Below are 13,683 nucleotides of genomic sequence, written 5' to 3'. Positions count from 1 at the left end.
ACGATGGGCTACACTGGGGGCAACTAAAAAGACTGGCCCAGCATAGAGGGCAGTGATGAACTGCTGTCGGCAGCCTATGCCACAGTAGGGGTGATGGGCTTGCGAAGTGAGGGGAGTAGATACAGTACAATGGGAATAAATTATAACTTTTTGGTAGGAGAAACAGAAAGGCAGAAAATTATGTACAAAGTGATCAGGCTGACAGGGGCAGTCCTCAAACACCTGTCTCTCAAAGCCAATACGCGGACAGAGTAGCAGTTAAGGTAACATATGGTGTATCGGTTTCTACTGCAAGAAGTTTTGAACACAGCCACAAGGATTTTAGTTCTACTAAAAATTGTGTTCAGTATTTGGCAAGCACTGCAAGCAATTTTTAGAAACATAGAAAACTTACAGCACAATACAGGCCCTTCGGCCCTCAAAGTTGTGCCAAACATGTCCCTACCTTAGAAATTACTAGGCTTACCTATAGCCCTCTATTTTTCTAAGCTCCATGTACCTATCTAAAAGTCTCTTAAAAGACCCTATCGTGTCCGCCACCACCACCGTTGCCAGCAGCCCAATCCACACACTCACTGAGTAAAAAACTTACTCCTGACATCTCCTCTGTACCTACTCCCCAGCATCTTAAACCTGTGTCCTCTTGTGGCAACCATTTCAGCCCTGGGAAAAAGCCTCTGACTATCCACACGATCAATGCCTCTCATCACCTTATACATCTATATCAGGTCACCTCTCATTCTCTGCTGCTCCAAGGAGAAAAGGCTAAGTTCACTCAACCTATTCTCATAAAGCATGCTCCCCAATACAGGCAACATCCTTGTAAATCTCCTCTGCACTCTTACTATGGCTTCCACATCCTTCCTGTAGTGAGGCGACCAGAACTGAGCACAGTACTCCAAGTGGCGTCTGACCAGGGTCCTATATAGCTGCAACATTACCTCTCGGCTCCTAAATTCAATTCCATGATTAATGAAGGCCAATGCACCGAATGCCTTCTTAACCACAGAGTCAGCCTGTGCAGCTGCTTTGAGCGTCCTATGGTCTCAGACCCCAAGATCCCTCTGATCCTCCACACTGCCAAGAGTCTTACCTCTAATACTATATTCTGCCATCATATTTGACCTATCAAAATGAACCACCTCACACTTATCTGGGTTGAACTCCATCTGCCACTTCTCAGCCCAGTTTTGCATCCTATCAATGTCCTGCTGTAACCTCTGACAGCCCTCCACACTATCTACAACACCCCCAACCTTTGTGTCATCAGCAAACTTACTAACCCATCCCTCCACTTCCTCATCCAGGTCATTTATAAAAATCACAAAGAGTAAGAGTCCCAGAACAGATCCCTGAGGCACACCGCTGGTCACCGACCTCCATGCAGAATATGACCCGTCCACAACCACTCTTTGCCTTGTGGGCAAGCCAGTTCTGGATCCACAAAGCAATGTCCCCTTGGATCCCATGCCTCCTTACTTTCTCAATAAGCCTTGCATGGGGTAAGTTATCACATGTCTTGCTGAAATCCATATACACTACACCTACTGCTCTTCCTTCATCAATGTGTTTAGTCACATCCTCAAAAAATTCAATCAGGCTCTTAAGGCACGACCTGCCCTTGACAAAGCCATGCTGACTATTCCTAATCATATGATACTTCTCCAAATGTTCATAAATCCTGCCTCTCAGGATCTTCTCCATCAACTTACCAACCACTGAAGTAAGACTCACTGGTCTATAATTTCCTGGGCTATCTCCACTCCTTTTCTTGAATAAAGGAACAACATCCGCAACCCTCCAATCCTCCGGAACCTCTCCTATCCCCAATAATGATGCAAAGATCATTGCCAGAGGCTCAGCAACCTCCTCCTTCGCTACCCACAGTAGCCTGGGGTACATCTCGTCGGGTCCCGGCGACTTGTCCAACTTGATCCTTTCCAAAAGCTCCAGCACATCCTCTTTCTTAATATCTACATGCTCAAGCTTTTCAGTCTGCTGCAAGTCAGCACTACAATCACCAAGATCCTTTTCCACAGTGAATACTGAAGTAAAGTATTCATTAAGTACCTCTGCTATTTCCTCTGGTTCCATACACACTTTCCCACTGTCACACTTGATTGGTCCTATTCTTTCACATCTTATCCTCTTGCTCTTCACATACTTGTAGAATGCCTTGGGGTTTTCCTTAATCCTGCCTGCCAAGGCCTTCTCATGGCCCCTTCTGGCTCTCCTAATTTCCTTCTTAAGCTCCTTCCTGTTAGCCTTATAATCTTCTAGATCTCTAACATTACCTAGCTCTCTGAACCTCTTGTAAGTTTTTCTTTTCTTCTTGACTAGATTTATTACAGCCTTTGTATACCACGGTTCCTGTACCCTACCATAACTTCCCTATCTCATTGGAACATACCTATGCAAACTCCACACAAATATCTCCTGAACATTTGCCACATTTCTTCCGTACTTCTGAGAACATCTGTTCCCAATTTAAGCTGCCAATTTCCTGCCTGATAGCCTCATAATTCCCCTTACTCCAATTAAACGCTTTTCTAACTTGTCTGTTCCTATCTCTCTCCAATACTATTGTAAAGGAGATAGAATTATAATCACTATCTCCAAAAAGCTCTCCCTCTGAGAGGCCTGACACCTGACCAGGTTCATTTCCCAATACCAAATCAAGTACAGTCTCTCCTCTTGTAGGCTTATCTGCATATTGTGTCAAGAAACCTTCCTGAACACACCTAACAAACTCCACCCCATCTAAACCCCTTGCTCTAGGGAGATGCCAATCGATATTTGGGAAATTAAAATCTCCCATCACGACAACTCCGTTATTATTACACCTTTCCAGGATCTGTTTCTCTATCTGCTCCTCGGTATCCCAGTTACTATTGGGCGGCCTATAAAAAACACCCAGTAGTTATTGACCCCTTCCTGTTCCTAACCTCCACCCACAGAGACTCCGTAGACAATCCCTCCATGACGTCCACCTTTTCTGCAGCCGTGACACTATCTCTGATCAACAGAGCCACGCCCCCACCTCTTTTGCCTCCCTCCTTGTCCTTTCTGAAACATCTAAAACCCGGCACTTGAAGTAACCATTCCTGTCTCTGAGTCATCCAAGTCTCTGTAATGGCCACCATATCATGGCTCCAAGTACTGATCCATGCTCTAAGCTCATCCGCTTTGTTCACAATACTCCTTGCGTTAAAATAGACGCATCTCAAGCCATCCGTCTGAGCGCGTCCCTGCTCTATCACCTGCCTATCCTCCCTCACACACTGTCTCCAAGCTTTCTCTATTTGTGAGTCAACCACCTCTTTCCCAGTCTCTTCAGTTTGGTTCCCACCCCCCCCAACAATTCTAGTTTAAACTCTCCCCCGTAGCCTTAGCAAACCTCCCCGCCAGGATATTGGTCCCCCCCCAGGATTCAAGTGCAAGCTGCCCCTTTTGTACAGGTCACACCTGCCCCAAAAGAGGTCCCAGTGATCCAGTAATCTGAATCCCTGCCCCCTGCTCCAATCCCTCAGCCACGCATTTATCCTCCACCTCATTCTATTCCTATACTCACTGTCACAAGGCACAGGCAGTAATCTTCTCAACTTCCTTCCTAACTCCCTGTAGTCTTTTTTCAGGACTTCTTCCCTTTTCCTACCTATGTCATTGGTACCAATATGTACCACGACCTCTGGCCGCTCTCCATCCCACTGCAGGATATCGTGGACGCGATCTGAAACATCCCGGACCCTGGCACTTGGGAGGCAAACCGCCATCTGAGTTTCTTCCCTGCGTCCACAGAATCGCCTGTCTGACCCCCTAACTACAGAGTCCCCTATCACTACTGCCATCCTCTTCCTTTCCCTACCCTACTGAGCCACAGGGCCAGACTCTGTGCCAGAAGCACGGCCACTGTTGCTTCCCCCAGGTCAGCTGTCCCCACAACAGTACTCAAACAGGAGAACTTATTGTCAAGGGGTACAGCCACAGGGGTACTGTCTAGTACCTGACTCTTCCCCTTCACTCTCTAGTACCTGACCCTTCCCCTTCCCCCTCCTGTTAACCACTTGTCTGTCTCCCGTGGCCCCGGTGTGACCACCTGCCTATAACTCCTTGCTATCACCTCCTCGCTCTCCCTGATCAAACGAAGGTCATCGAGCTGCAACTCCAGTTCCCTAACGTGGTCCCTTAGGAGCTGCAGCTCAACACACCGGGTGCAGATATGGCCGTCCAGGAGGCTGGGAGACTCCAGGACCTCCCACATCTGACACCGAGCGCAGGAAACCGGCTTCACACACATACTACTTCCTTTCTGCGATTAACACAGGTAAACCTACCTCGCCTCGTGATCGCCTAAGCCCGTGGAGCCAAAGCCCTATCACTCTGCCACCTCTCACTCCATTGCCCACTGGATATGGCAGTCTTTTTAAACTTTTTCTGCTCTACTGGCTGACGTCACGCGCCTGCGCCTCCTTACTCATGAAAGGAGATTTCTGTCATAGAGAAAAGTTCGCAGCAAAAATTCACGATGGTTGCAAGAGGAGAGATTTGGTTGATGGCGACTGAATTCATTAGCTTATAAGATTTAGGGATGTCATTGAAATGCACAAAATTCTTACAAGGTTCAGCAGACGGGATGCAAGATGGATGTGTTCTTTGGCTGGAGGAGGCGCCGGAAACAGGCATCACAGTCTAGAGGGGCAAAGTACCTAGGACAGAAATGCCCTTGCAAAGAGTGGGAAGCCTGCAGAATGCTCACCACATATGCTGTGAAGACCAGATCATAGAACACGCAGCTCAAAATAGACCCTTCGGCTCACTATGTCTGTGCCAAAGATGATGCCAATTTAAAACTAACCTCATCAGCTATATAGCCCCATTCCCATATTACTGAAAACACTTTGGAAGGGGCAGATAACTCAGCACAAAATGTTTGTGGAACATAGGGTGAGGTAGTAAGCTGTAAGCTTTGGAACCCTTTTTGTTTACCAGCGGGAGGTGCTACGACAGCTTAACATCTGGTTTAAAAGGCAGCACCTCTGGCAGTTATTCACATATCTTGTGTGCCTCTCTTCCATAACTTTGGGACTAAATCCATTACAATACACCGTTTTGGAAATGCTGGCTATACAGCTTAATGGTAAATCGGTTTATTGTTGTTACATATACTGAGGTATAGTGAAAACTTCTTATTTTGTATGTCATCCATATAAATTAATCCATCAGATCAGTACATTAGAGGTAGTACCAGGGAAAACAATAACAATGCAGAATACGGTGTTACAGTAATGGAGAAAGTGCAGTGCAGGCAAAGGTCATGGTGAGGTAGAGTGCGAGGTCAAGAGTCCATCTTAACGTACAATGGGGCTGTTCAACAGTCTTGTTACAGCAGAACAGAAGCTGTCCTTGAGCTGAGTGATATGTGCTTTCAGGCATAGAAACTACCCACTGAGTACAGGACCCGGGATCACTTCCCTCATCCATCGTTGTTCAAACAAGTCCTTGTACCCTGCTTCCTCTAAATCACATCCATTCACAGTGACAGACCACGACATTCTCATACAAGGTAAGTCAAAAGCTGTCTTTCTCCTCCAGTTGTTCCTCATCTCCAAGCTTTGTTGTCACTTTTTTTTTTCCTGTGGGCACATGGCCAAGTGGTTAAGGCATTGGACTAGCTACCTGAAGGTCGTGAGTTTGAGCCCCAGCCGAGGGAACGTGTTGTGTCCTTGAGCAAGGCACTTAATCACACATTGCTCTGCGATGACACTGGTGCCAAGCTGTATGGGTCCTAATGCCCTTCCCTTGGACAACATTGGTGTCGTGGAGAGGGGAGACTTGCAGCATGGGCAACTGCTGGTCTTCCATACAACCTTGCCCAGGCCTGCGCCCTGAAGAGTGAAGACTTTCCAGGCACAGATCCATGGTCTCGCAAGACTAACAGATGCCTTTATTTATTTATCTATCTATCTATGTAACTTTTTTCTAGTACACATCATCATTAGGCACAGACACAAACATCAGAAGATCTGCAGATGCTGGAAATAGTCTTCTACCCTCTATCAGATTCCCCCTCCTCAGCCCTTTATCTCTTTCACTAATCAACCTCCCAGCTCTTTACTTCACCCCCTCCCCATCTCCCACTCCCGGTTTCACCTGTCACCTACCACTTGTACTTCTTCCTCCCCTCCCACCTTCTTACTCTGACTTCTCATTTTGTTTTTCCAGTCCTAATGAAGGGTCTTGGCCCAAAACATTGTTTATCCCTATCCACAGATGCTGCCTGGCTTGCTGAGTTCCTCCAGCATTTTGCATGTGCTATATTAAGGTACAGTCGGCTTTCAAGTTACACTGGCTTCAAATTGAGGCTACGTATTGCCTGGGTGGGAGACATCCTAAAAACCCTTAGCAAACATCTGCACACAAAAATGAGAGTGGCTATAAGTGACTTCTCGCTGTGGTTTAGTGAAATCTGCCGCTAAACCAGACCCTTTCTCGACTTTACAATGCCACTTTTCTCACATGCACAGAAAACATGGGCAAGAGTAGGCTACCAAACATCTCAACCCTGCCTCTCCATTCAAGCTATCAGGACCAATATATGCTGGCCTCAGCTTCTCACAAGCCTCAATTCCTCAATCTCTCAAATACTGAACTGTAACATCTTAAATATTTCTAATGATTTGGCCTTTGTGACCCCTGAGGTCAGAGAATTCCAGAGGTTCACTACCATCTGATGAAATTTCTACACAAGTGTATAAAATTATGATAGGTGTAGATAAGGTGCATGGCCAGTCTCTTCCCCAGGGTAAGGGAGTCTAAAACTAGCGGGTGAGAGGGGAAAGGTTTAAAGGGTCCCAAAGGGAAACTGTTCACTAGAGAGGATGGCGGATATATGGAACGAATTATCACAGGAAACTGTAGAGGCAGTTACAATAACAATATTTAAAAGGCATTTAGATAGATAAGGTTTTGAGGGATAAGATTCATAGGCAGGCAAGTAAGACTAGCTCAGATTGCCATCTTGGTTCACATGGATGATTTAAGTCAAAAGTCAAAGAAAAGTTTATATCACTACCTTAAGATTCCTGGTTCAGACACAAGAACTCCCAAGTCCCTTTGCACTTCCGATTTCTGAATTTTCTCCCCATTTAGAAAATAGTCTATGCCTTTATTCCTTCTACCAAGATGTATGATCATACACTTCCTTACACTGTATTCTATCTGGCACTTCTTTGCTCATTTTCCCAACCTGTCCAAGATTCCATACTTCCACAACACTGCCTGCTCTTCCACTTATCTTCATATTGCCTGAAAACTTGGCCACAAAGCCATTAATTCTGTCATCCAGATCACTTAGCATATAACGTGAAAAGCAGCAGACCCAACACAGTCCCTATGGAACACCACCAGTCACCAGCAGCCAACTAGGACCCCACCCCCCTTTAATGTCAGTTACTATCTACTTTATCTGTGCCTCTCATAGTTTTAAACATTTTTGTAAGATCGCCCCTCATTCTCCTACATTTCAAAGTGATTATCTTGACCAGAGCCACTTTATGTCTGAAACTGATGATATGGAACCTAAGGCTTTTGCAGTACAAGTTTCCATGCAGTACAAGTCGATCACCACAGTTGTAAATGACTGGCCCCTCGTTTTTTTTAAACTACATCCTCTTGTATGAGACTTCTGTGTTAGTGAAGATACTCCAACAGCTACCCTGTCAGGACCTCCTTTGGATAAGTTTACTCGTCATTCTTCTCAACTTCAAGGAAGACACATGCACGTGCACACACACATAAAACAGTATGCAGATTGTTCCGTACCAGTGAGTATTTGTTGTCTCCTGCTGGAACCATGTGTCCACGGCTCCAGCCGCTGTTGAAGTAGTCCTCATTGGTGGCGCTGAAACAGGGTGACACAGTAGGGTCCGGTTTAAACTTGCAGTGCTTCCGATCAGCTGTTCCTGTTCAAAACCACAGTCCAATATCAATATATTTCCATGGTGAATTCTGGTCTTTCAGCTTATTCAGGCTAATGATTCCATCTGTTACTAGAAAGGAAACTAAACATTCATTTGTTGAACAATCATTTGGTTTCTCCTCTCCACAGATGCTGCCTGACCTGCTGAGTTCCTCCAGCATTCTGTGTGTGATACACTGGATTTCCAGCAACTGCAGAATCTCTTGTGCTTACGATTGTTGAACATGCTACTTACCCTAATGCTGGAATTCTACAAAAAGAAAGAGGAGGATTTTTGATGACCAGACACACAGAATCTGGGTAATTTAAAAATGCTTCTTCTCTCTCTCTTTTTTTTAAACACAAGTAGTCGGAATGAGAGGATGGCAAATACAGACACAACAGCAACCTTTCAAAAAGAGTAGTATTCAAAGAAGAAAATTCCTCCCAGAAATGAGCAGAGGACTGATTGGACTGCTCTTTGAAAGAGCCAGCATATAAACTCAACAGGCAAAACAGTTGCAGGAGAGGTTCTGTGGTTTAACAAGAGTGTTAATCTAGAGCCTTTCTCTGGACACCTGCAGTGAGGAGTTCCCATAGGTCCTGTCTCTCTCCTCTTTTAACTATTTGCAAACTTGATCAGACCCCTTGGGGTTTTGTCCTAACCTTGGGACAAGTCAAATCAGGGTAGGACTTTGACAGTGAATGGTAGGGTCCTGGGGAGTACTTAGAACAGAGGGACTTGGGGGTACAAGTATATTGTTCCTTTGCAGCAACAATCATAGGTAGACAAGGTGGTGAAGAAGGCATTTGGCTCACTGGCCTTCATCAGTCAGGGCACTGAGCATAGGAGTTGGGGAAGTTATGTTATATTCACTTTGCTCATACCCACCAATAGAGAGCAAATAAATCCATGAACGGGTAGTCTTTGGCAGTGGTCCCCAACTTCCAGGCTGCGGACCAATACCGGGCTGCAAAGCGTGCAGGGGTCCAGCGGTAGCCAGGACGCACCCAGCACATCTTTAAGAAAAAAGCCAAAATAAACAGGCTAATTAATTAGGCGCCGCCCAGCACGTAAATGTCAGCGCAGATGATCTGGTATCGGTCCGAGGCCCGGAGGTTGACGACCACTGGTCTTTGGGGTACTGCAAGTCTGTGTCATTATTGATGCTTTGCTGCACGCTTGAGTGCTCAGTGGGGGCTGCTGATGCTTTTTTGCTGGTGAGGGAGGGGGATGGGCGTTGCTTATGTGTAGGAGGGGGAACTGGGGGGAGGGGCTTTGGGGTTCTAATATTTAACTGTCATTCATTCTTTGGAGCACCTCTGTTTTCGTGGATGTTTGCAAAGAAAAAGAATTTCAGGATGTATGTTGTATACATTTCTCTGACATTAAATGTACCTATTGAATGCTTCTGTCTTTTATAGATCATTGAGGTCAATCTACATACCCATTCCTTTAAGTTTATAACACCCATAAGGATGGATTATGGCAATTGGTGAGAAATCATCACAGGTGCAGAGCAAGGGTCAGCTCAATGCTAGATCCTTGAAGGCCTCAGTTTCACTTAACCAGTTTAATGTACCTTGCACTTTTTCTTTTGTGATGTGCTCGAGAACCCATCTGGGTGTCCTCTTGGCTTGATCATACGAGGAGATGTGATTGGTGCAATAACGGACGTCTGAACCAAGCAGTGGCAGGCCAAACTTTTCCAGCAGGTTGTCCTCCAAGAGCTCTACAGAGAAAAATTAAAGTCGAGGTCATTGTCATATGGGGAAGTCCACGTATGCACAGGGCCATTGGAAAACTTACTTGCAGCAACAGCAAACACAATATCATGTAGAATCATTCACAAGAAAAAAAAACAAGTGACTTGCTTTCCATAGCTGCCTGTGGCAACAAATTCCACAGATTTACCACTTCCTGGCTGAATAAATTCCTCCTCATCTCCATGTTCTAAATGGGCATCCCTCTAATCTGAGGCTGTGTCCTCCGGTCTTAGACTCACTCACCATAGAAAACATATTCTCTGCATACACTCTATCGAGGCCTTTCAATTTTCGATAGGTTTCAATGAGACTTCCACCCCACCCCAACCTCCAACTCGCATTCTTCTGAATTCCAATCAGTACAGGCCCAAAGCCATCAATTGGTCCTCATATGGTAACCCTTTCATTCCCCGAATGAACCCGCTCCAAGACTCAGCACATCCTTTCTTAGACAAGGGGTCCAATCTGCTCACAATACTCCAAGTGAGGCCTTACCAGTACCTCATAAAGCTTCAACATTACATCCTTGCTTTTATATTCTAGTTCTCACAAAACAAATGCTAACAGCACAGTTGCCCTCCTCACCACAGACTCAACCAGCAAATTAACCTTTAGGGAATCCTGCATGAGAACTCCCAAGTCCCTTGCATCATAGATTTTTGATTTTTTTTCCCCCCATTTAGAAAATAGTCAACCCTTTCATTTCTTCTACCAAAGTGCATGAACATACACGTCCTGACAGTGTATTCCATCTGCCACTTCTTTACCCATTCTCCTAATCCCCAAATCCTTCTGTAGCCTCTCTACTTTCTCAAAACTACCTACCCCTCCATCTATCTTTGTATTGTCCAGAAACTTGGCCACAAAGCCTTCAATTCATAGAACATAGAATAGTACAGCACATTACAGGCCCTTCGGCCCACAATGTTGTGCCAACCCTCAAACCCTACCTCCCATATAACCTCCCACCTTAAATTCCTCCATATACCTGTCTTGTAGTCTCTTAAATTTCACTAGTGTATCTGCCTCCACCACTGACTCAGGCAGTGCATTCCACGCACTAACCACTCTCTGAGTAAAAAACCTCCCTCTAATATCCCCCTTGAACTTCCCACCCTTTATCTTAAAGCCATGTCCTCTTGTACTGAGCAGTGGTGCACTGGGGAAGAGGCAATGACTGTCCACTCTATCTATTCCTCTTAATATCCTGTATACCTCTACCATGTCTCCTCTCATCTTCCTTCTCTCCAAAGAGTAAAGCCCTAGCTTCCTTAATCTCTGATCATAATGCATACTCTCTAAACCAGGCAGCATCCTGGTAAATCTCCTCTGTACCCTTTCCAATGCTTCCACATCCTTCCTATAGTGAGGCGACCAGAACTGGACGCAGTATTCCAAGTGTGGCCTAACCAGTTTTATACAGCTGCATCATTACCTCATGACTCTTAAACTCTATCCCTTGACTTATGAAAGCTAACACTCCATAAGCTTTCTTAACTACCCTATCTACCTATGAGGCAACTATTAGGGAACTGTGGACATGTACCCCCAGATCCCTCTGCTCCTCCACACTACCAAGTATCCTGCTATTTACTTTGTACTCTACCGTGGAGTTTGTCCTTCCAAAGTGTACCACCTCACACTTCTCCAGGTTGAACTCCATCTGCCACTTCTCAGCCCACTTCTGCATCCTATCAATGTCTCTCTGCAATCTTTGACAATCCTCTACACTATCCACAACACCACCAACCTTTGTGTCGTCTGCAAACTTGCCAACCCACCCTTCTACCCCCATATCCAGGTCATTAATAAAAATCACGAAAAGTAGAGGTCCCAGAACTGATCCTTGTGGGGCACCACTAGTCACAATCCTCCAATCTGAATGTACTCCCTCCACCACCACCCTCTGCCTTCTGCAGGCAAGCCAATTCTGAATCCACCTGGCCAAACTTCCCTGGATCCCATGCCTTCTGACTTTCTGAATAAGCCTACCATGTGGAACCTTGTCAAATGCCTTACTAAAATCCATATAGATCACATCCACTGCACTACCCTCATCTATATGCCTGGTCACCTCCTCAAAGAACTCTATCAGGCTTGTTAGACATGATCTGCCCTTCACAAAGCCATGCTGACTGTCCCTGATCAGACCATGATTCTCTAAATCCCCATGATCTTATCTCTGAGAATCTTTTCCAACAGCTTTCTCACCACAGACTTAAGGCTCACTGGTCTATAATTACCCAGACTATCTCTACTACCTTTTTTCAACAAGGGGACAACATTCGCCTCCGTCCAATCCTACGGTACCATTCCCCTGGACAACGAGGACATAAAGATCCTAGCCAGAGGCTCAGCAATCTCTTCCCTTGCCTCGTGGAGCAGCCTGGGGAATATCCTGTCAGGCCCGGGGACTTATCCGTCCTAATGTATTTTAACAACTCCAACACCTCCTCTCCCTTAATATCAGCATGCTCCAGAACATCAACCTCACTCATATTGTCCTCACCGTCATCAAGTTCCCTCTCATTGCTGAATACCGAAGAGAAGTATTCACTGAGGACCTCGCTCACTTCCACAGCCTCCAGGCACATCTTCCCACCTTTATCTCTAATCGGTCCTACCTTCATTCCTGTCATCCTTTTGTTCTTCACATAATTGAAGAATGCCTTGGGGTTTTCCTTTACCCTACTCGCCAAGGCTTTCTCATGCCCCCTTCTTGCTCTTCTCAGCCCCTTCTTAAGCTCCTTTCTTGCTTCCCTATATTCCTCAATACATCTGATCCTTGCTTCCTAATCCTCATGTATGCTGCCTTCTTCCACCTGACTAGATTTTCCACCTCACTTGTCACCCATGGTTCCTTCACCCTACCATTCTTTATCTTCCTCACCGGGACAAATTTATCCCTAACATCCTGCAAGAGATCCCTAAACATTGACCACATGTCCATAGTACATTTCCCTGCAAAAACAGCATCCCAGTTCACACCCGCAAGTTCTAGCCTTATAGCCTCATAATTTGCCCTTCCCCAATTAAAAATTTTCCTTTCCTCTCTAATTCTATCCTTTTCCATGATAATGCTAAAGGCCAGGGAGCGGTGGTCACTGTCCCCCAGATGCTCACCCACTGAGAGATCTGTGACCTGACCCAGTTCATTACCTAATAGTAGATCTAGTATGGCATTCCCCCTAGTTGGCCTGTCAACATACTGTGACAGGAATCCGTCCTGGACACAATTAATGAACTCTGCCCTGTCTGAACCACTGGAACTAATCAGGTGCCAATCAATATTAGGGAAGTTGTTTTCCTGTTCTTGCCACCAAAGTGGATAACCTCACATTTATCCACATTAAATTTGCATCTGCCATGAATTTGCCCACTCACCTAACCTATCCAAGTCACCCTGCATCCTCTTAGCATCCTCCTCACAGCTAACACTGCCGCCCAGCTTCATGTCATCCGCAAACTTGGAGATGCTGCATTTAATTCCCTCGGCTAAGTCATTAATATATATTGTAATCAACTGGGGTCCCAGCACTGAGCCTTGCGGTACCCCACTAGTCACTGTGATTGATAATGCAATTTGGTAAAAGTAACAATAGTACAGACTATATCTAAATGGGGAGAAGGTTCAAACATCAGAGGTGCAGAGGGACTTAGGAGTCCTCATGCAAGACTCCCAGAAGGTTAATTTACAGGTTGACTCTGTGGTAAAGAAGGCAAATGCAATGTTGGCATTTATTTCAAGGGGAATAGACTATAAAAGCAAGGAAATAATGCTGAGGCTTTATAAGACACTAGTCAGGCTGTACTTGGAGTATTGTCAAAGTTGCTGGTGAACGCAGCAGGCCAGGCAGCATCTCTAGGAAGAGGTACAGTCGACGTTTCAGACCGAGACCCTTCATCAGGACGAAGGGTCTCAGCCTGAAACGTCGACTGTACCTCTTCCTAGAGATGCT

The 13,683-nt window shown here is 45.6% G+C and overlaps 1 protein-coding gene across 1 annotated transcript in view; it reads right to left on the bottom strand.

Moving 5' to 3' along the window:
* LOC134344528 (nuclease EXOG, mitochondrial-like) overlaps positions 1-13,683 on the bottom strand; it is an 87,515-nt gene that overhangs the window by 69,081 nt on the left and 4,751 nt on the right. Inside the window, exons 2-3 of the mRNA XM_063044489.1 lie at positions 9,541-9,690; positions 7,822-7,961 (exon numbers count right to left, since the gene is read on the bottom strand). Coding sequence (XP_062900559.1) covers positions 7,822-7,961; positions 9,541-9,690 — 290 coding nt within the window. The remainder of the gene's footprint in view (positions 1-7,821; positions 7,962-9,540; positions 9,691-13,683) is intronic.

This window comes from Mobula hypostoma, chromosome 3 (assembly GCF_963921235.1).
Source record: "Mobula hypostoma chromosome 3, sMobHyp1.1, whole genome shotgun sequence".
NCBI lineage: Eukaryota > Metazoa > Chordata > Chondrichthyes > Myliobatiformes > Myliobatidae > Mobula > Mobula hypostoma.
The sequence above is the reverse complement of the archived record's forward strand: the minus strand, read 5'-3'. Positions and strand labels throughout refer to the sequence as shown.